Below are 23269 nucleotides of genomic sequence, written 5' to 3'. Positions count from 1 at the left end.
GTGCCTGTGAAGCGACAGTCCACCATGCAGTCACCAGAGACTTATTTCACCGGCTGCACAATTAATGGAAACGTGCAGATAAATGTGTATAAAGAGTAAGTGCCTGGCGCACCATGTCTGCGTTACATAGCAACGGTGACAGCGGAGTCCTGAGGGAACTATTTTTGTTGGCGGAAGACAAATAAAATGCTTAAATTATCTATTTTGTCCTCATTTTTCAACATTTCTTCATCAGCCTTGCTAATTTAACTGTTGAACTGTTGTATAAAAGCAATATCACACTCGAGCTCGTGATGTTATACTCGTATATCATCACGGCTGTGATTGTCTTCGAATCACAGCCGCGATGATATACGAGTATAACCTAACTCCCTCTCGTGTGATATTGCTTAAATATACCCATATACTCAGAACATTCCCCTGGGTGCTCTCAGTGTCATCTAGAACATAGTCATCTAGCTAACAGTGCTAACTCAAGAGAAAGTGCTACCATGGAGACAGAGCAGACTGGCTAATCATAACGTAGCATCAGGCCGGCTCAGACCAGGGTCAGACAACAACACAGCTGTGCTCCATTGACTCTAATGCACTCATTTCAGATTTCCTTCATTTTCATTTCATCAAACCCTAAGTGTAGGGTTAGCTAGCTAGCTACTGAAGATATAGCCTACTGAATGTATACACATGCTGCTTGCTTTTTAATGATTAAGACATTATGTGTCATCACATTGTGTGCAGATGAGCGTTGTTTGATTTTCCCCGGAGATCCCCGCCTGTCTGGGTGTGGAGGTCCGGGTGCTGGCAGTGGCACGGGGACGAAGCCAAACATCACTCATCTGCACACACTGCGATGCCGCACAGCTGGTTCAATGTCGGCTCAGTTTTATCATGTGTGGCGATCAGCAGTGATGTGGTGGTTCACTTTTACACTGTGATCTGTAGCCTGTAGTTTGTTTTTTAACCTGTTGTTGCTGCTGAGTCAGTTTGACATCCTGGATATATCCTTCAAACACAGACTGTAGACCCCTCTGTCTGCTTCTCTCTGGAATCACTCTTTCATTTTTCCAAAAGTATGATAATATTTCCTCAGGGAGTGCAGTTAGTTACAGTGAGGGCTCCATGTTAATCACAAATGTACGTGCTGAAGCAGCTATCAGTTGCTTTTATCATTCCTTCTGTCCATACTGGCCGTGATTTGAACTCCTCCTAACATGACTCCAATAAAGCTGAGACCTGAGCAGCCTAAATTAACCAAATCAAGTGTTCCAAAGTTAGTCTTTTAAAATTCCCCCCTTTTATTTTACTGTCACTGTGTCGCAGCTCACCAGGTAAACAGTCTGGGGGAAAGCAAATAAGGAACTTCATACTATAAAGACAGTAACCTTGGAAAATACACAGCTGATTTGACCCACTGACTTCTCTTTCTGTAAATCAAAGATGCACTAGGAAAGGATCATTTCATGGCCAGTGCAGAGAGAAGAGATTATGACAGCGACTAATCACCCTTTCCATGTGTCATGTTGATATTGTCATGACCTGGATGATCGTTTGTGCCAAAGAACAGGTTCTGCCAGCATGAGTGTGCGTGACATTGTGCCCAGAAGCTTAACGTACCTCTTTCATTACACTTTCCTTGAAAAATCCCATGATGCATTAGTCATGAACTCAACAGAACCTGACTGTGTTGAACCGTAGTCTCTTACATCTGTGACCTGCTGACAAGCATTTCCTCTAATCAGGTCACTCAGTATATTTTTAGATATTCATCTACTGTACCAGTCGGTTGTCAAACTCTCAGATGAAATTCTGAGCAGCTGCTTTGCACGAGGTTTGACTGTTCAGAGGCTGCTTGTTTGTCAGTGTCCTGAATGGAAATTAAATACAAATGAACCATCACCACTACATTTTGACACACTGAGCTATCTCTGTTCACTTCATGGCATGCAAATGCATTAACTGGGATGACTTGGTCACGCTATGGTGGTCATATAATTGTAGAAAAAAAAAAGGGGGTAAATGTAAGTCTGTGTAAGGCGACAAACATCCCATAGTGACCCAGATGAAAAATTATGTTTCCTTAAATCACTCCCACACTACAGAGTCACACTCACCCATTCTACATACAAGGTGCCACCTACTCTGTTAAAACACACTCACACACTGATGGCACAGTCACCGGGAGCAATTTGGGGTTCAGTATTCTTACCAATACTTCGACATGTGGAGCCGGGGATTGAACTGCTGATCTTCTGATTAGTGGACGACCTGCTCTACCTCCTCAGCCACATCCACCACTATATGCAGAGATATAGTGGAGTAATGGCGTCCTGAGCACAGAATGAAGTCGTGTCACCTGTGTGTGTGTGTTATAGCCTAATCAAAGCTTCTATGTCCAGTGTTGTGGATCCCATTGGGTATAGTGCAGGGGTAGGCAACCTGCGGCTCCGGAGCCACATGCAGCTCTTCAAGATTTATGAGAAAAATCATATAAAAATGAATAGTGTAAGTCTAAGTCTAATAGTAAAAAGGTGTTGCCTATACACAGAATTTAAAATAATGATAATAATAACACTGTGTCGACTGCATCCACAGCCTGGCACCTTTTCCTCTAAATGTTGCTGAGGTCATGCCTAAATGAACCTCAGCAGTGGTGGCTAGCCACTAACCTCCCTAGTGAGGCTAGCTACAGATTTCAAATCCAAAAATGTAAAAGTCAAGGAGGAAAATAGAGACATTAATAGTGGATGGACAGATTCATTTGCCTTTACCAACCAAATGTTCATAAATAGCCCAGCCGAGTAGCCATCTTGTGCTAAAGCATACTAATGAATGCTCCTTTTCGGACCTATTACTAATAGTGATAGACTATTTTAGATGCAACAGTCTTTGTTACCTTCATAATCAGACTCAAATATGTTTTGCAAATTCCCTGGGCCAGTGAATCGCCGCTGTGCTGCACTGCCATCATACAGCAGTTTGATATCAGGACAGCGTCCTCATGGAAGCGTAGCATCTACCCTCCGGTTCCACCCAACTCAACAATGTTAGCTCCGTCAGCAATGTTTCCATTGTTAGCACTGTTTCTTGAGTTAGCACCGTTAGCTGCCATCTTAGCCACCTCCATGTTGAGAACTGTGTGCAGACAACCCCGCCCCAGGCTCTGAGTCATCGATCTGAATGTCGTTAACAGCTCCTTTAAGTAATAACTGGGTATTCATGTCATTATCAACAAGTCCCCTTAGGATCTAAAAATGTCCTGGAGAGGAACTAACATTGAAATTCTTACCTTCTAGAAAACAGCTTTGTCATTGGTGCTAATTATAACTAAGTGAAAGTGGAGGTAGTATTCAATTGGTACACTTCCAGATGTATTCTAGTTCTAGCCGTGCTTTGAGCTAAATGTAATTATAAACATGCAAATTTAAGCTACATGGGTGTGTTTGAGGGTATAAATCAGTCCAACACATTCTGGGTTTTCATCGTAACTTAAGTGAAGTTCGAATGCAGATCAGTCAATTTGTGACACTTGCTTGATCCCCCCTCCCCTCTTCTTTCTTTTTTCCAACCAGAAGAACTACCAGCTGCCTGAACAGCACCGACTAGTGGAAGTACATGATATCAGGACATCTTAGCATTCCTAAAAATAGAGATGTACCGATAGCACTTTTTCCTTCCCAATACCGATTCCGATCCGATACCAGCGCGTAAAATAAAAATGGATGGGATATGAATTGTTGTATGTCTCAACTCCTACAACTCTATGTAAAATATTAAGAAATAAATACATAATAGTAGAATGAATGCCATAAAACTTTTTTTTATTATTATTATCCAGTGTTGACACAGATCAAGACACAGGTTAAAGTGCAGCCACACAATTTGGTAAAAAAAGACATTGTAAAGGCTACAGTAGAATGCTTTTTAAACTCTGCTCCATATCCGTTTCATTTGCCTGTAGTGTGCATATGCGTAATGACGTGAGGCATTACATGGTATGGGATTGGTCATAGGCTGTACTCGCCGATACCTGATACCACATTTTAGGCAGTATCGGAGGCATTTCCGATACTGGTATCGGTATCAGTACAACTCTACCTAAAAACACTAAGTATGCGTAAACAAGATGGTAGATATACATTCAATAGTAGACTAAACCTAAGTTTGTACTATTATGTTGACACGATTTCACTCTTACACTAACATGCTCACAATAGACTGCAGCAGGAGTAAGTCGTAAAACCCAGAAATGAGGTAGCATTTAAGCACTCCTGGTTCAAGAGAGCTTAAATGCTTAAATGCTCAGTGTGTCTTTTGAGAGGGCTTTTGGTCAGATGCCTGAAATAAGGTCTGTGGTTAACACAAGCTCAACAGAATATCCTGTTTTGTTTCACCACATAAAATATGTCAGCCAACACCACTCTCATTCATTTTGAAGCTTTTATGTGTCCTTAACCATGAGTGTCTGTAAAAAAAAATGTCATGGCAATCAATCTGGCAATTATTTGCCGCTTCTTTTATAAGAACTAAAGATAAATACATGAACATTCTCTTTCTGTTTTCACTGTAATTAGTACCAAGTTCCATATTTCTCACAGAAACCTCCTTATCTTCTGTGCTCAATACTTACTGCATACTTCTTACATCCATCTATACTTTCACCTCATTACCAAACAGAGCATGTCAGCTGCATTTGTTTCGGTTATCACATGAATATGCTGTTAATACTTTAACGAAACAGTTCACCCCTTTTTTTCCCCTCTTACCTGTAGTGCAATTCATCCATCTGGATTGTTTTTGTGTGAGTTGCAGAGTGTTGGAGACACTAACAGCGCTAAAACATGGAAATTACTACGAGGGCAATGTCACTTACCTCTCCCATGGAGTACAAGAGCAGATGGGGAGAGATAAGGCGGGAGACACCCCTTAATAGGCGGGGTACCCCCAAAGGTGATCGTAGGGGTACAGAAACTGAGTATCAATCGTTCCACATATTGACTATGGAGGCCTAAGCGTGTCAGGTAATAACAACTGAAAAAAAATTGTGTAATTATAATACTTCTGATGCAACAGTGAAGAGATCAGTACCAGTAAAGTATTTTCCGATGAGCCTGTTCTCACTCTGGAGTCGTCGAAATCTGGCGCTTGGGCAGTGACTTGCGGGGTCAGAAACCAACAACCATTATAGTTTAATGGTGCCCGGCGGTGTCAGGGGAAACGCAAGGACAAAAGTTAAGGCAGCGAAAGTCCGACTGAGGTGGGACGGTTGGTGGATGGTTCCAACAAACATCAACTTTCACCCGAGAGAGCAGTGCTCACACCCCGTAAGATGCTAAAGCTAAACCCTGTTCTTTTTTCCTAAACCTAACAATGTGTTTGTTGTTAAGGCGAGACACTGCAGGTGAATAGGATAAAATTTTGAAATAATAGCTATCATCATGAAACTTCCCCAGTTGATTACTTACAATAGTATGTAAAAAAAAAAAAAGTATTACAAGTTTTTTAATTTTTAATGTTTAATTATGCAAATTATGCATTATCTCATTAAATATGCGCTAATTTGCATAGATTTTAGGAAGATAAATCTGAACATCTGATAAAGCCAGGTGCAAAATTCTGTCTTCATTTTGTTTACATATAAGATGAAAAAAAATTACAGAGGGATTTAAGGATATCTGCTTTTATTACCTAGAAAATCAAAATATACTGCCTTAAAAAATTGATTTTCGCCATATTTCTGGGAATAAAATGTTATTTGTTAAAGGTATTATTTCTTGTAAAGCTTCAAATGTGATATACATGTTAAAATGTCCTTGTGGCCTTGCATACATTTCCGAACACAGATGTGCTATCAGGAACCATGATCAAAGGAGCCCTGTGGCCACTCATTTTAACCTTTTGAACCACACTGTGGCCTCCCATCGGGATCGAACATGTTCAACCACCAAGGAGAGGTGGTGACCTTGACAATTTACTCTTGAAACATGAACTATTTTGGATTTATACCTTAGATACAATATCACCTAAGGGCCTCAACGATTGCATCATTGCATCGTTGCATCATGTGACCACGTCATGTGTGTATTTAAGATGGCGGCACCCTTTGTCTTGTAAGTCTGATGAAGAGCCTGACGCTCGAAACATTACTTCTATTCGGATAAATTCGACTGAGCATTGGAGCCCTGCAGTGTGCGAACTGTTTTAATCTTCTTTTGTATGCACTGTTTAAGGCTCAGCACCTGCCCGTTTTTTGGTTTGGATGTGCGTGTGGACTTCTTTGTATGGGAATAAAATGTCACATAAATCAGGCTAGGAATGATTTATGTGACAAATCCCTCTGTAAATATCTTCAGAATATAGCTAGGTGTATAACTGGAAGGTTTGGTGTACATAGGTGCTACAGAGGCTGAGATGTTCGACTTGGAGTAGGACAAAAAAACTCATTTTGAGAAAACAGCATTCAAAGATTTACATAACATAATAACAAAATACAAGTAGACAAAATGTAATAAAATAAACGTCTAAATGTATAATTTGAATGTTTTCTTTATAGCAGTTTGAAAGAATACATATTCAAGGAGTAAACTAGCCCAAAATCTCAAAATTGACTCTTCACTGCATGAAAAATCGATGTTTTTGTCTCACCTTAAAGAATAAAAACCATCAATTTGCAATGTTGTACCGACGTAGTGTGCTTATTTTCAAAGAGTCTGTATGTAAACGTTGAACTTCCGCTGAGAACAGAAGTGTATTTTGAAAGAAGACAACGCATGTAACAGGCAGAACTTGACATGGTCTCCCAGAACGTCAACAACCAACACACCCAGGGTACCTTGCACATCATATGTGGATGTGGAAAGTCCATGACCAAAGGCCAATATGTGACGAGGTAGGAGTGAGAATGTGTTGTTCTGATTGTAACTTAGGGAATATAGGTGTTTTTATCCCCCGCCAGCTTCACATGTACCTTCACAAACCAAAAAATTCAAATGGAGGATGCTTTAAATAACTTTGGTTCCTTCTTAAAATATTTAAATCTCTATATCAAACAAAAAACCCCACAAAGACCTTTGTTTTTGTTTGGTTTAGATATTTGAAAGAATTTAACTAGAGCAGGAAAAGGAACCACTGTTGCAAGGGTCATTTTGAAATGACAGTCAGTCATTTATGTGTCAACACCCTGTGTGTTTGGGTGTCACTAAGAGCAGGGTGCAGAGATTAGGCCTTCCTCCCATCTTTTCCTCCTCCCTCCCTCCCTCCCTCTCTGTCTATCTCTCTCTCTCTCTCTCTCTCTCTCTCTCTCTCTCTCTCTCTCTTTCTCTCTACAACCACCTACACAGAGAGCAGACCACCCCCACACACAGAAAGAGGAAAGGGAGGGTGGGAGGAGATAGAGAAGAACCAAGGCAACCAGCACATGAACAAGTAACTTAACAGTCTACACATCCAGAGGGCAGAGGAAGGATCCCACACTCACAGATATTCTCACGCAAGACTGTCTAACGAGGAATTGGTGGCTGCTCCTGACAGGCTGTCATCTCAAGGAAAAGTAAACTTCAACTACAGAGGAGGATCTGTGCGGCAGGGGGAGAAGACTCAGCGGAGAGAGGGGAGACTGTTGGATTCACACACACATTATCTATTTCTTTTTTTTTGCCGGTGAGTGTCCCTCTGTCCCCTTCCTGCATCCCTCTGTGTGTTTCAAATCTATTTATACAAATGGTGACTTCAGAAATATGCCAGTGGTGTGGTTGACTTTCAGGGCGCTTGTTTTAGATGCAGCTGAGACAGAGGAGCGAGGATCAACACTTGTGTTTGCGCTCTGTGTGGTGCAGCGCTCGGAGAGATTGACTGACAGCAGACTAGCCTTTTGAACAGGACGTGATAGCGGCAACACCTTCTGTCAATAATCTAAGCATAATTAATCCTAATTTGTAACCATTGTGCACCGAAACCATCACAAGACCACAGAACACACATTAAAATAATCATAATCTGAGGAAAACTCTAAAGAAGTGCTGAAAATTGAGAAGTTTTTTAAAGATAGTTCATATCTTAGAAAGATGCCATGGTGATTAAAGACAGTCACATGAGCTCTGCCTTTGTGGGTGTGTTAATTAGGCCATTCACTTTGCTTTCTACTGTGTCTCATATAGGCTATAGACCACAGGATGTATTCTGTTTTTCAGGAAATCAGCATTACTTCCTTTAACTACACATACTAATGCAAATTGTATTTGTATTGTGTTATATCTTTAAAGAATTGTTAAAACTATAGAGTGTGTATGTGTAAAAGGCAGCAGGCAAACACGTATGTTAAGGGCCTCATCCTTACAGGGCAGGCTCTCCTAAATTATATCCATAGTGTATCTAGGTATGCAGTCGTGGCGTATGTGTCTCTGGATCTCTGCCACCACCTTACAAAGGGTGTGAATGAACATACAGTGCTTAAAGCACTCAAATATTCAAGAGCGACTTGTTTTTCCAGAAACAATGTCTGTTAGTCGTGGATGATTTTCACTGGAACTACTTTCTACCAAATAATTAGCCCTTTTGGAATTTGTTTAGGTTTTATGTGGATTATCCAGAGTCACAGGGATATTGTTTCTAGAAAAAAAGATGTTGCTGTTGAATGCTTTTTAATAATTGTTTTAAATTTAGCATGTGGCACAAACCTCAGAAGCAGAATCTCAAAACTTTTACAGAAGAACTCGAAACTATCTGCATGGTTAGATAACACGGGGGTACGTTCAGGGATGGCATGTGAAGTTACGCCTGTGTCATGCATTGTGTCTTTTCAAATTCTGTTTGTAGTTTAGGCAACTAAAGTCTGCAGTTAGGTTTAGAGATCGTGGTTTGGCTTATTAAAAGTACAGCCGTTACTAATGTCATGTGATGCTCTGAGCCCAGCCACCCTACACTACATTGGTATTGAAATAAGTCCATTGACTTTTGATTTCACATGGGAAACATGTGACCACAGGGAACAGCAGGCTCCCAGGTGAAAGTCCAGAGTTTGTTTGACCCATCCACCACCCCTACCCCCCGCCCTATAGGAACTTTGTCGCTCTTCATACTATGTAGTTGCCAGAAATGTTTCAACCTGCCACAAAAGGTGCCTTTGTGTGTTGGTATGTCAGTTGGATGTCCACTGACAAAGCAGCGGTATTTGACGAGTTTGGTTCAACATGTGACACACGACATGTGATATTTGTCACTACTGTAGCAAACACCTACTAGCCCACTACACTGTTATTGAAGTAACTCCACTGACTTTTGAGTTCACATAAGAAACGAAGAGCAGGCTCCCAGGCGAAAGTTGGAGGTTGTTTGCTTGCTGTGTCAACACCTGCCGCCCTTCAGTGCGCATCATACCACTGCAAAAGGTACCTCTGTGCACTGAGTGGCAGTATCTGATGAGGTGGGAGTGAGAACGGGCTGGTAGGGCGTAGGTTTCGTCTCAACACTGGGGGGACACATGAGACAGGGAGTCAGAAAATTTCAGCACCAAACACTTCATTTCCTGAGTTCATGGTGAATTTTTAGGCACTGATTTGTGCCTTTTCTGTAGACATTTTCTGCTGCCTATGTTTATTGTGGGAGGATGATTTAAGGATGTCCAGCTGTCTTGCTGCATGACATGTCCATTAATGCTAACACTCCCATATTTATATGTTACATATTTAGGCCACAGTTCAGCAGATGTGTATGCTTATCTCCAGATTGGCCAGTATAAAGCCATTTCCTCCTTTCATATTGTCGTTAAGCCTTTATAACCGAAGTCTGTTTTATGACTGTTGGTAAGTAAGGCTGTAAAGTCAGGTATGTGGCCCTGCCTGGAAAAGTGCGCTATATAACAATGACTGTAAGAATGAATTGACTGTAACAGTAATTGCCTCTGTGTAGAAGCAGGAGGCTGATGTGAACCAGAGGTGAGGCAGAGTTTCTCATTATCAAGGCAGAGAGAAAATAGAGCCATTCTGAGCCAGTGACCCCATTAGGCACAGGCCATCCAATGATGTTTAAAAAGCTCCCGGGGTGCGGTGGGAGTCCCAGGCCCCGGGCCCATCATGATCCCCCCTCGCTTTTAGCCCAGGCTCGGCCGGAAGCAGGCTATTCTCGTCCCGCATTGTGCTGCCGAGGTATTCTAACGCTGTCCATTGTGTCCGAATGCTTTCCATGACTCTCAGCGGTTTCAGTGGGTCTGCACCTTAAACCCCTCCATTATGAACTGGCTTGCATTGCCACATTTGCTGTGTTGGCTTTTGTATTCAGTCGACCCCTCCCTTTCACCCCCACCCGCTACATTACGACTCTTGCACAGAACACAAGCGGGTGTAGCCAAGTTTAGATCCAACCACAAAGTAGTTGCGGTCTAGTGTAGTTTCAGTCGTGCTGCTGCAGAAACACAGTATCAATTAGTGGGATACTTCGGCTCTTTTGAAGTGGGGTCGTATGAGGTACTTATCCATAGTCAGTGTATTACATACAGTGGATGTCAGTCGGCACGCCCCCAGTTTGGAGAGGCAGACAGGAGTCCTACCCAAAAGCTAAACAATGTACTGCTGTGGATGAGGACATGTGTTTGTCTTCTTTCTTTTGTATTTGCTTTTCTCTGCATGTGCTGTGAGAGCACTTTGGATCAACTCTGTTTGTGTTTACAGTGCCATATAAATAAAGTTGACTCGACCTCAACACATGTATGATACTGAAAATATTAAACTTTATGGACCTTGAACTAATGACTAAGGAGAAATCGGACCCCGTGGCTGGACCAGTTGAGAACCACTGCCATAGACAGTGGTTGTTGTCACTCACTGTATTTCCTCCTTACAGGTGACACAGAGGGAAGTCTGCACCTTGTTTATCGTCCACAGGACGAGCCTGAACGCCGACATTTTAAGAATGTCAATAAGCAGCTCCAGTGGGCTACAAAAGAATCTGTATCTGACTTCTATCATAAAACAATATTATTGAAACCCTATTGATAAGGCTCTACGAAGCCTTTTGATTTGTAAGACAGGGATAACTTAACCTACTTCCTAATAGCTGCCACCTTAGCTTGGTGAGGTGATGGTAGCATTGCTGCACATGAGTCGACATGTGGTAGATTGTAACGACCGTTAGTTGTTGATTGACTGAATGTGGAAAAACAGATTGTTGAAACTGCACTTTTTTCTTGAAGGCTGCTCATCATTCTGTTTTATAAATGTGGCCCATGAACTAAAATGAGTTTGCCACCCCTGCTTTGAACCTTATGACATCACAAATTTGAGTTTTAGCACTCCAATATGTTTGGACTGTCTTGGACCACAGGAGCAACATGTATGGATTTTGAAAATGTTCCCTTTCCCACATCATGAGGTGATTAGTAGTTTAGGTTGGTGTCAGACAATCTATTTATGGTCATTACAAAATGTTGCACATGAGACTGCATGTCATAAAAAAAATCCAGTTTGCAAAATCATTACAACATCATACTGAAACAGAAAAAACTCTTCCAAGTAACCCTAGAGGGCCCTGGCATAGGCTGACGTTAAGAAAACGTGATTTTGCATTTTAACTTCCTCCTTTAAAAGCATCCTTTGAAGTCTGTAACCACAGTGTGCTCCCTCTTCTCTCTACTTCAGGATGACGGCTTCATGGGTGAAAGATGAATCTCCACCCGTTGGGCGACTGTGTGATTGACTCTGCTGCGATGGAGGACGTTTCCCAGCACATCCAGTGACTCCCACCGCCGCCTATGCCTCCTGCTGAATGTGGAAAGCCTAGGATGGAAGACCCACCAAGTGCTGCTCCGAGGCACTGGCACAACACTCTCGACCTCCACAACCTCAACCGTCTCCCCTCCACATCCAGCTGCTTCACCGCCATCGCCAACCAGCCAGGGACCACCGCCACCGGGTGACAAGATTCCAGGATGTTTGTGAATTTCCGCCGGATACGAAAATGCCAGTGTGTGCAGCTGATGACCACCTGCCTGGTGCTGTCAGTGGTGATGGTTTGCTGGGAGCAGCTGGACAACAGCGTAGTCAACCACGTCAAGTCCTACTCCTACCGCTACCTGGTCAACCGCTTCACCTACATCAACAAGAGCCTCACCATCCCACGAGAGCAGGCCAAGAGCTTCAGCAACTTCCGCTACCTGCTGGACCACCCGGATAAGTGCGCCGGCAAAGACGTCCTCCTCCTCCTCTTTGTCAAAACATCCCCAGAGAACATTGAAAGGCGAAATGCCATCAGATCCACCTGGGGGAACGAGACCTACATCCAGAACGCCCTGGGAGTGACAGTCAAGGTGGTGTTTGCCTTAGGAGCACCTCAGACCCAGAAGGAGGAGCTCTTAAGGAGCAGGAGGAGCGGGGCTGGTTTTCAGGAGCATCTCATCCAGGAGGACCGTCTCCATGGTGACTTGATCCAACAAGACTTTTTAGACTCCTTTCACAACCTGACCCTGAAACTGATCCTGCAGTTCCACTGGATGCACAGCCGCTGCGCACACGCCCGCTTCCTCATGACCGCTGATGACGACATCTTCATCCACATGCCCAACCTGGTCACCTACCTGCAGGACATGAGCAGCAGGGGCGTCACAGACTTTTGGGTCGGTCGGGTGCACAGAGGGGCGCCGCCAATCCGCAGCAAAGACAGCAAGTACTATGTGTCCTTTGAGATGTACCCGTGGCTGTCGTACCCTGACTACACAGCTGGGGCCGGGTACGTCGTCTCCAGGGACGTGGCGGACAAAATCTACCAAGCCACGCTGACCCTGAATGCTTCTCTTTACATAGACGATGTGTTTATGGGCATCTGCGGCAATGCAGTCGGCGTGTCACCACAGGAGCACGTCTATTTCTCAGGCGAGGGCAAAGCACCCTACCACCTGTGCATCTATGACCAGATGATGACCTCACATGGTCACGTGGAGGATATTTATGACCTGTGGAAGAAGGCGACCCACCCGCAGGTGAAGCAGAAGACCTCTGGACTCACAGGGAGGCTGTACTGCACAGCTGTGAAAGTGGCTCTCCTTTGTAGACCATACTATTTTAACACCTACCCATGCAAAGCAGCCTTTTTTTAGTATGACGCAAGGTGTGTGTGTGTCAGTGTGTGACAGAGAGCGAGGGAGTGTGTCGTAGGTCATAATGAAAGGAGGATCATTGCTGCGAATATTACCTCAGTCCTTTCAGTCGGACATCCATGTCAAAACACTGGAGTGTGTGTGTTCTGTGTTTTCAGAGGCAAAGAGACCAGACGATTCATGTTTGTCACTGTCAGTGTGACATCACCAACACGTCAGTGAGAATCATTCAATCACACTGGCTTTGCGTTGACAGCAGAATGTGTTCAATTACATGATGTTTATATGTTTCATCTCAAACCTTCTGTGCTCACAAATAGAATTTTAAATTATTAACTAATTTATTTCCAATCTCAGCCAGCGGATTACAAGACTACTTTCTGCTCTTCTTGGATTTTATTTCCACTGCTGTGAAACACAAAAGGGTTGCCAAAATTTTGTCACACTCAAAAATCAAGGTAACGTTTTCTTAACACACGGCCACACCTCTTACTGGCACTTACTTTAAAATGTAGAAGTTCCACATCTGTGTGTTCCTGTGTGCTGTTTGAGCCGATGTAAGAAAAAAAAAATACACAGTATATACAGTGATGTGTCAAATCTAAAAATGTCTCCGTGTCATGAAGTGCAAAATTCCTCACAGTGACGTAGAGTAGACGTGTAAATGAAAAGACTTTACAGACAGTTCCTGTGCTGAAAATCACAATGATGTACCGATGAGCAAAGTGTGCGCTCTAAATTGAATATTTTCTTGTCATAAGATTTTTTTTCTTTTTGTAATTCAATTTGTGAACATGTTTTTTAATGAAATAAAATCTCCAAAGTGAAAGTTAAATTTTTTTTTTAATTTATTGCCAGTAGTGGCATCAATAATGTCAGTTTGCTGACCAGGAAACACCTATGAGTTAGCACTGAAACCGCTGATTGCTCTTTCATTACAACATAAAGAGCACCAGTACATGTTATACCATCAGCACCAACTTCATTACTTTGAGTTAAAACTACAACATAAACTATATTCTCTAAATATTTTTTGAACTCTGTTGGTTGCCTAGTAACCACAGGATGACCACAAGACTTTAGGAAGTGACTGTGCCTGACACATAATGCCCCCTGCAATACTACAACTTGTTGTTTTCACACTTACTTTTGCTAATCTAATGTCTGTACTGCCAGCTGATTAGCTTATCTTAGCACACAGACTGGAAACAGGGGGACACAGCTACCCTGAGTCTGTCCTAAGGTGACTAAATCCGCCCACCAGCACATCTGTAGCTCTTTCATTAACATGTCATGTCTCATTTGTTAAATCTGTACAAAAAACAAAGCGTAAAAACAACACATTATGGATTTTCAGACTTTTTATATACTTACTTCAAAGTGAATATTTCCAAATAATGTCAACCTATGTTCCTTTAATTTGGATATTTTTTCCAAATGGTTACTAAAGGGAACAGTTCAAGCTTTTGTTTTCAGTAACTTGTCTAAGTGTGTTTTGAGATTTCTCGTCAGTCATTACTTCAAGGTCACACAGTTGAATATATTCAGCATCATACTTGACTTTGGCCATGTCGTCAAGCTACTTCCCTGTCTCTGTTGCGCACATCACACAAAATCACACCCGTCTCGCCCATGTTCCCGTCCTGCTGGCTTTCTCTTTTACACAAACCGTGCTGGTGCTGTTAAAGTCGAGACACATCTGTACCCCCATTCTGTGATCGTACCTTTTATACACAACGATAAGGCGGCGTAATGGTGCAACATTCCCATCTTATGATGATGATGATGATGACGATATGATTCATATGAAATGTGCAAATGTAACGCATTCGTGGTTTGCAGAAATGTCAACATTTTCTTCTGGTGACTCTGCTGTTGTGAATCATAACTGCTTATCCAGAATGTCTTTAACTAACAAGTCAAGTTAAATAAGTATCTAAAGTTGTCATCTAAAGTACTTTCTCAATCACATGAATAAAAACCAGTGTGTATAATTTTACATCCTTCATGAAGATATAGTGCACTTCCCTATAAGACCTGTAAAAATAACCGTTTACAGAACTGACGTCTGACCCAGAGAGAGCACGTGTTCACAGTCACACTCGAAGCCTGCTTACACTTTGACCACATTTGATTCTGTCATCACTAAACCACAATGGCACATAAAGGACGTGCATTCAAAGCAGCGCTCTGAAACCCTGTGTGCAAGATGCCAATTATTGCACCACACAAAGAATAAATGTTTGCCCTTCCTCTCCATAGCAACAGTTTGCTGAGCAGCGGCGCGCATGTAGCTGCTGCACAAACCTCATTAACGTGCAAGTGCAAACATCTTCCATGAAAGTAGTCTACACTTTACCACCACGTCACATCTTCATAAGTGAAGGAATGGACTTTGCCTGACCGTGTCAGCTGGGACATTGCTCACTATGATTTGGATTTTTTTTTTCCCCAGCTGACATGTGATACTTGGAGCCAAAAATACCTCTGGCATCGGCCAGAAAGTCATCGCAGTCCTCAGGGGTGTCTGGTTCATGGAGGCATCTGGCACACTGCAAACAGTAATAACTGGCTGGTCCTGTGTCAGTGCTCAACACGCACCAGATAAATGTCATAAACCGTCACACAAACAAAGCTGAGCGGTCGTTCTTCAGTTATGTGACTGATTAAATCAAACCTGGATTTCAAACTAAGCCAAGATTCACACTCACACCTTTTATCTGATTCATTCCTTACAGTGCTTTATATCCAATATCATCTGCAACAGTCAGGTTTCCTCTCTGAGAGTATTGAATTTGATCAAATCTCACCTCAGCAAATATCCACCTTTCTTTTAATATCACCACATAAATGTCTCTATGTCTTCCAGGCAAAGGTCATGGAAATGTCGCCCTCCGCTCACCTTGACTTACAGCGAATTGTCCATATGTTTATTTATGGCACTTCATCCTGAAATGGGATGTTGCCTGGATTAACTGTTCTCCAAACAGCTGCTCTGTTTCCACGGCAACGCATTAAGAAGAATAATTCACACAAAGGATTTAGACAGGCCTAAAAACACAAGCCGCTGCCTACATCTGTACTAAACCGCTGTAACTGACTGTGGGTCGGTATTATTGTCATTATTATTATTAGTATATCGACACAATCATGGTATTCATCTAAATGTGATGATGATGTCATGTCATGTGTGTGAGCTCCTTAGTCTAATTTCCCTCTGACATAGGTTTGTTATTTTTAGATTCACTAGAAGTGATCATTACTGAGAATCAGCCACACAGCTTAAGTCACTTCTTAAGAGGATGCCTTGCAAAACAGTTGTGCTGACAAGCATCATGTAATTTCAGATTGTCATGGTCAATGCACCAGCTGAGCCCCATGGGCCAGCTATAACAACGCCTTATTAAAAAGAGACCTTAAAGAGAGAGTCTGTCTCGGAACTGGACGTTTGCACAATTTATCCGGACAGGTACAAAACTTATACACAAAATAGGTCAATGTCAGTGGCTTAAAAAGGCCGTAAAAATTAGATGAGAACAGTCTGTCATGTCTGTGTGCTAAATATGAAGCTACATGGTAAGCAAGTTAAGATTAAACAGACTGTTGGAATCGCATCATTTCCCCACGTCCTACTCCCCAGTCTCACAGTTAAGTGTGATGGCGTTCCAGCAGTGCAGCCAGCTCATGACGCAACATGACAAATATGTCGCTTGTATGTGTTCATCCTCAACAGATACTTACTGGTCGGATATTTTGCAATTTGTGCCCTAACTTCTCTTCTTTGTGATGTTGATCAAGACTTGAAATACGGAGGAAAAAGACAAAAATATCATTCCTGTGTACCTTGCAAAGTTTGCAAAGGTCACAGCGTGCTGAGATCATTTATAGGAAACGTGAACTCCCTCTTTATCTGAGCGCACAGAGAGGGAAATGTTGCATATTTCAGTGCTGTCAGTCCTCATAACCTGGTGCAGGTGATGGCAGGAAATATCAGATTGATATATGTTCACATTAAAAACTGATAAAAGATGCAGCTGATTTGCATTTTTTTTTTTTAGCAAAGCTAGTCTTGAAAATGTCTTTTGAGTTAGAAAAATCTTATTGAGATCAGTGGGACATGTGGCAGGCCAAGCAGTACTACAGTACATAATATGAGATTAAATTCAGCTGTAGTAAAATATGTGTGTTGATGTCCAATGTCAAGTCGTAGCTTGTCCATTCATCTATCCATTTTCATCTGGGGCCGGGCCACGGGGGCAGCAGGCTGAGCAAAGCACGTCCCTCTCTCCAGCAACACTTTCCAGCTCCTCCTGGTGGACCCCAAGGCGTTCCCAGGCCAGATGAGATATGTAATCCCTCCAGCGTGTTCTGGGTCTGCCCCGGGGCCTCCTACCAGTGGGACGTGCCTGAAACACCTCTAACAGGAGGTGCCCAGGAGGCATCCTGATGAGATGCCTGAACCACCTCAACTGACCCCTTTCGACACGAAGGAGCAGAGGCTCTACTCCGAGCTCCTTACCCTATCTCTAAGGCTGAGCCCAGCCACCCCACACAGGAAACTCATTTCAGCCGCTTGTATCTGCAATCTCATTCTGTCAGTCACCACCCAGAACTCATGAGCATAGGTGAGGGGTGGGATGTAGATGGACCAGTAAATCGAAGCTTTGCAGCTTGTTCAGATGCAAAATCTTGCACTTGGGCCCGACCTGATGACCATACGCCACTGCATGGAGGCATAAAAATCCAATTTAGAAATCATATTTAGTATCAGGAAAGCAGAATGAGGAAAATATCCTAATGTTTGTGTATAGAGAGAAGTCTGAATGGATTGGATGTGTGGTGGTTGGGTGACCCAGTATTGTGGGGTATGGTGTCACACTGCTGCCTGCCAGTACGTGGTGCTGTTACAATTCTTCCATATCTGTGCGCAGTGATCAAAGGGATGTGTAAGTGGCGTTTCTACGCCAATTACTCTAAGAATGCACCATCACCATCCATCTTTAACCCGCAGGTTCCCTCTAGTGTTCAAATACCACAACAGCTCACACCGCACACTTTAACACCAGCACTCCAGACACAGCGAGTTTACTTACAGCAATTTCAGTTTATTAAGACATTCATACAATTCTAGGGAGGAGGAAATCTGAAAAGTAGTCAAGGGGGGGTAAATAGCAATATACTCTGGGAAGGGTAAAACCACATGTCAGCAAAACATGGCCAACCAGTGAGGAATTCTGATAGAGCAAGTGGGATTAAAAAGAAAAAAAACCAAAAAGATATGGTACATTTAAATTAACACATTCTCAAAAGATAATAAAAAGCAAGTGAAATCTACAGTAAAACATGACAAGTGCCTCTATTAAGCAGTCCCACAATACATCGCACATATGTTAGCATAACATAATTTGCAGACTTTATACAGCACTTATACCTTTTAGTCCACAAGTAAGTTACTAAATGGTGGAGAACATCGAATACACACATCTTAATTGAACATGGAAAGAAATACCTGATAAGAACCTTTAAGTTTACAGAACCCATGGCTTTGTAGCTCCAACCAGCCGTCTGTCGAGGTTAGAATCTACAACTGTCCAAGAGGGACCACCATAGAAGTCACCTCGCTTTTAACACATACCAAAATTCAGATCCAAGGTTTAGCATTGAGAAGTTTTTTTTCCCCCTCGAATAATATAAGCACAATGCAAGTGGACGATCGCTATCACTGCGTTTAAAAAAATAATAATCTCAGGGCTCAAATCAGGTCAGCCACATTCATAGGCATCTCCTCCACGGTAGTATTGTAAAACGTCTCGATATCCCGAAGAATCCTCTTGTCCTCCTCAGTGACGAAGTTGATAGCAACTCCTTTTCTGCCAAAACGACCACCACGGCCGATTCTGGAGGGGGGAGAGATGGCCTGCCGTGAGACTCACAGGCAACAAGGAACACATACTGGTGCAATCACGCCCAACTACTGTTTTTATTAATTAAATACTAAATTTGTAGAAAACATGAATGCCATGAAGCCAATCAAACACTGAAGATCACCTTTGTTATAACACGCAAGATGTCACTGCTCAAGATGTAACTTTCCAATTATTGTTTAATATGTGTGCGTATTTTTACCATTATATCTGGTATGATTACATTGATGAGATATATAATGTGTCTTACCTATGAATGTAGTTCTCTCGGTTTGTAGGAAGGTCATAGTTAATGACCAGGGAAACCTGCTGGACGTCAATCCCACGAGCCTGGGAAGAGAGGACAGCATTTCAAGTTATATTCAATTCTAATAGACAGGGGGCTAAAAACATTGTGCACGTGTTAATGTCGCTCGTATATAAAGTAACAGATTTCTACAAAAGAAAAACCCATTGTGGAGAACGAGCCCTACTCTCCCAAAAGTTTTGACTGCTTGGTCATTTTAAGGACTGTTGCAGGATTTAAAACATTTGGGGTTTAGTGACATTTTATGTTGATCATAGTACACTCACTACTCACCAGAAGATCAGTAGTGATCAGAACTCTGCTTGAGCCGGACCGAAACTCCCTCATAATCACATCACGCTCCTTCTGGTCCATGTCACCATGCTGCGAACAGAGGATTATTTTAGTTAGGGAAATGTGCGGCATTAATACCGATAAGCCTCGACAAGACTAGAGTATATTGATCCAACACAACAGACGGGGAGCGGATCCTACCAGAGCAGAGACAGTGAAGTCTCTAGCGTGCATCTTCTCAGTCAGCCAGTCGACTTTTCTCCTGGTGTTGAGAAAGATGACAGCCTGGGTGATTGTCAGTGTCTCGTACAGATCACACAGAGTATCCAGCTTCCACTCCTGGAGACATCATGAAAAACAAGCCACGTAATGTGTTATTAAATGAACAAAGTTAAGCTGACAAGTCATAATTCAAGCCTGCTCATCAAGTATCTATTAAACTCCATCACAAAAGTAGTAAGTGTAACACAAGATCTTGAGACAAAGGACACTGGACATTAAGAAAGAGGTCCCCCTGAGCCTCATTTCCGATACTGTGCTTTTTATCTCCTTCCCTGGTGTACCCATGCTTACACGGCCACATGAGCTAAACCTGAGGCTTGGCTCCTGCAGTTCGAGCAGGGTGCTTTAGTGAGAAGGAACATTTGACATTCACAACAGTGAGGCAACTTAGTGAAGTGTTACGGATAAGTTAACGCACCTCTCGTTCCACATTGATGTAGAACTGCTTGATACCCTCGAGGGTAAGCTCCTCCTTCTTCACCAAGATGCGAATGGGGTCTCGCATGAACTTCTTGGTCACCTCCAACACCTCTGCTGGCATGGTGGCAGAGAGCAGAACCACCTGTAGAAGATGCACAACACTTAACTATAACATCCAATCAAGTCAAATTGAAGTGCAGTATTTTTTAAAGTAAAACATTTAAATGCAGGACCAAGTGTGGCACAGCACCTTGAGACAGAGGCCAATGAACATTAAGAAAGAGGTTCGACCACATCTCATTTTCAGTGCAGTGGGCAATAATCTCCTTCCACGCAATACTCTGCTAGCATTATTGCACGAAACAGATAAAATCTGGATCGCACAATTATAGCAGACTTCTGTTAATGCAGAAGGGATTACATATTTAACATTTTTACTGTCAGTGTTTTGTCCACAAGGTACTTACTTGAATGCTCGTGCTCTGCTTCTGGAAGATCTCATAGATCTGATCTTTGAATCCCCGACTCAGCATCTCATCTGCTTCATCCAGGACAAACATCTTGATGCATTTTGCAGCTGTGCAGGAATGAGACATTAAACGTCAAGCTTTTATTTGTGAGATGATTTGTTGGAGAATGCTTCTTTGGTCTGTCACTTACAAAGATGTCCCCTGGTAAGCATGTCGTACACACGTCCTGGTGTACCCACCACAATGTGGGGGGACTCAGCCATGAGCTTTTGTATTTCATGGCGGAGATTGGTCCCTCCGATACAGGCATGGCAGGCTGCCCCCATGTAGTCACCCAGAGCCAGAATGACCTTCTGGATCTAACGAGGGGAGACAGGAGCAAAACAACAAAGCAAAAAAACAAATTCAGGATGTGGTGCAGATGGCATGACAAGACATTTCCACAGTTTGTGGAATAACTGTTAAGTGATCAGTAAAATGAAAGAAATCTCCATTATATGAGTCAGTCCCGAAAGATGGTATGCCATCACATCACTCAGTTTTCCACAGCAACATGTTAAAATTGAAACAATCAATTCAATTAAGCCAGATTTCAGATCGATGTAGCCATGGACAGAGACTACACCAATCTTAAAGATGTTGTGATTCACAAATTTCAGAATTTTGAAAAGTTTAGAAAAAAATGGTACCTTAGAAATTGAATCAGTGTCCTCAATATGCTGTATAGGTCTGAGATACTGTTGAGGTCACTGTGACCTCAGAAACAGCATACCTGCTGAGCCAGCTCTCTGGTGGGAGCCAACACCAGAGCCTGAGTCTCCTTCATCTCAATGTCCAGCTGCTGCAAGATAGAGATGGCAAACGTGGCCGTCTTGCCAGTGCCCGACTGGGCCTGGGCAATGACATCATAGCCTGATGGCAGGGGGATAAATATTATTCACAGTAAGAAAAGATTTTGAAGTGATTCATTTAAGATTGAGGTTTCTATACATTGAAGTGCGAGTGATCAGTGGAAAAAAAAGTTATCCCCATTAATGGGTAAGTCCCGAAAGATGGTAAAGCATCACTTCACTCAAACAATTCACTCATCAGTTACATATATACTTTCTTTACCTTTGATGCAAGGTATGATCGCCCTTTGTTGAATGGCAGATGGCTTTTCAAAACCATATGCATATATTCCCCTGAGAAGAGTCTCCTTCAGGTTCATATCATCAAAGTTGTCCGTAATCTCGTTCCAGTTGCTCTGAAGGAAAAAAGAATAGTTTGTGAGTGCAAGTAAGCACTGCTGAATTTGTGTTTGAATCTGTGAAATTAGAGTTTAAAAAGGGTATTTAATTGTGCTCTTACCTCGATGACACCATCAGGCTCCATTCCATCTGGCCCCCCATGGTCTCTATCTTTTGAGCTGTGCAAGAGAATAGACATAGGTTATATGATAAAATGACAAAACTGAAAGATGTCTTGAGGTTAGGCTGCTTTCAGAGGCAGCTACGACGAGCTTTCGTTCCCGCCACGTGTTCTGTCAAGCCAAGACGGTCCTTGTGAAAATAACCCGCATATTTCACGTTAACTTTAAGGGATTAAAACGTAGAAACTACGTCAGAAATGTAGTGAGTGGGTCTCACTGGGTTACGCCCAGAGGATCTCATTACAGAGGCCGGGGCTTCGCTGGGCGCACGTGTCGAATTCCACGAGCAGCGCTCTGCTACCTGCCCCCCCCGAAAAATTCCCGCTTATGTAACCTGGAGAGGTGTCAGATCGGCTCACACGCCCACTGTTAATTCATGTAAATTTGAGTAGCAAAAATCGCTCGCCAACATGTCGGACAGTTGGGCCTGTGCTGGCTCCTGTTGCCTGAGAAGTAGGCCGAGCTGAAACGTTAGCTTGGCCCGACGGTTCCTCTGACTAAAACAACCACCGACCGACCACGACAGCAAAAAGTTGCTTCAAAAACACAAACCAGTCTTGTTGCATTTTACACTAGAAAGACGAAGCACCTTTCATATGAACGGCTAGTAGCGCAATTTTGAAGCGCGGGGTAGCTGGGCAGCTAACGTCACAAAGCTAACCGTTAGCAACCACATCGTCCGCACAGCAGTTGGGGCCTAACTAACTGTCAGCTAGAAAATAAATAATTTGACATCAAACAGAGTGCACGTCGTCGCGGTACAGTTGCATACAGCTAAAGATCGAATACTGTGGTTAAAAAGTGACACAATATATACGACTTTTACCTGTTGTAATCAGCAGAGTCGCAAGACATGATCCGTTCCCAACTTCAGCATGCGAATGGAAAGATCGCCAACTGCGATGCCAACTGCCTTTATGCAGCCGGACTATTTTCACTGATGAATGTAAAGAATCCAGTAACGTCGTCAGTTTTGTCTCAGCGCACTGAATTTATATTTGTATTACATTAAATTATTTTCACTACCTTCTATACACAAATTTGTGCATCATTTACCGATAAAAATGTGAAAATTGATCCAGACTACATTTCTCGGCGGAA

The 23269-nt window shown here is 42.7% G+C and overlaps 2 protein-coding genes and 4 non-coding genes across 6 annotated transcripts; 1 reads left to right on the top strand and 5 right to left on the bottom strand.

Moving 5' to 3' along the window:
- Positions 1–7397: 7397 nt before the first annotated feature.
- Positions 7398–15056, top strand: b3gnt5b (UDP-GlcNAc:betaGal beta-1,3-N-acetylglucosaminyltransferase 5b). Its single transcript, XM_050033683.1, has 2 exons — positions 7398–7656; positions 11628–15056. Exon 2 carries the CDS (start codon positions 11918–11920, stop codon positions 13079–13081), a length of 1164 nt encoding a protein of 387 aa, XP_049889640.1. The 5' UTR covers positions 7398–7656; positions 11628–11917; the 3' UTR covers positions 13082–15056.
- A 3109-nt stretch (positions 15057–18165) lies between these two features.
- Positions 18166–23094, bottom strand: eif4a2 (eukaryotic translation initiation factor 4A, isoform 2). The gene is made up of 11 exons (XM_050033233.1): positions 22995–23094; positions 22108–22165; positions 21871–22003; positions 21530–21669; positions 20948–21116; positions 20755–20864; positions 20286–20429; positions 19787–19924; positions 19586–19675; positions 19256–19335; positions 18166–18978 (listed from the first exon to the last, which is right to left on the bottom strand). The coding sequence occupies exons 1-11, from the start codon at positions 23021–23023 to the stop codon at positions 18834–18836; spliced, it is 1236 nt and encodes a 411-aa protein (XP_049889190.1). The 5' UTR covers positions 23024–23094; the 3' UTR covers positions 18166–18833.
- LOC126383294 (small nucleolar RNA SNORA81) lies at positions 20044–20225 on the bottom strand. Its single transcript, XR_007569134.1, has one exon. It is a non-coding gene; the product is annotated as a small nucleolar RNA SNORA81 (small nucleolar RNA).
- Positions 20522–20703, bottom strand: LOC126383295 (small nucleolar RNA SNORA81). The gene has a single exon (XR_007569135.1). It is a non-coding gene; the product is annotated as a small nucleolar RNA SNORA81 (small nucleolar RNA).
- On the bottom strand, positions 21221–21294 carry LOC126383296 (small nucleolar RNA SNORD2). The gene has a single exon (XR_007569136.1). It is a non-coding gene; the product is annotated as a small nucleolar RNA SNORD2 (small nucleolar RNA).
- On the bottom strand, positions 21758–21831 carry LOC126383297 (small nucleolar RNA SNORD2). Its single transcript, XR_007569138.1, has one exon. It is a non-coding gene; the product is annotated as a small nucleolar RNA SNORD2 (small nucleolar RNA).
- Positions 23095–23269: the final 175 nt, after the last annotated feature.

This window comes from Epinephelus moara, chromosome 21 (assembly GCF_006386435.1).
Source record: "Epinephelus moara isolate mb chromosome 21, YSFRI_EMoa_1.0, whole genome shotgun sequence".
NCBI lineage: Eukaryota > Metazoa > Chordata > Actinopteri > Perciformes > Serranidae > Epinephelus > Epinephelus moara.
The sequence above is the reverse complement of the archived record's forward strand: the minus strand, read 5'-3'. Positions and strand labels throughout refer to the sequence as shown.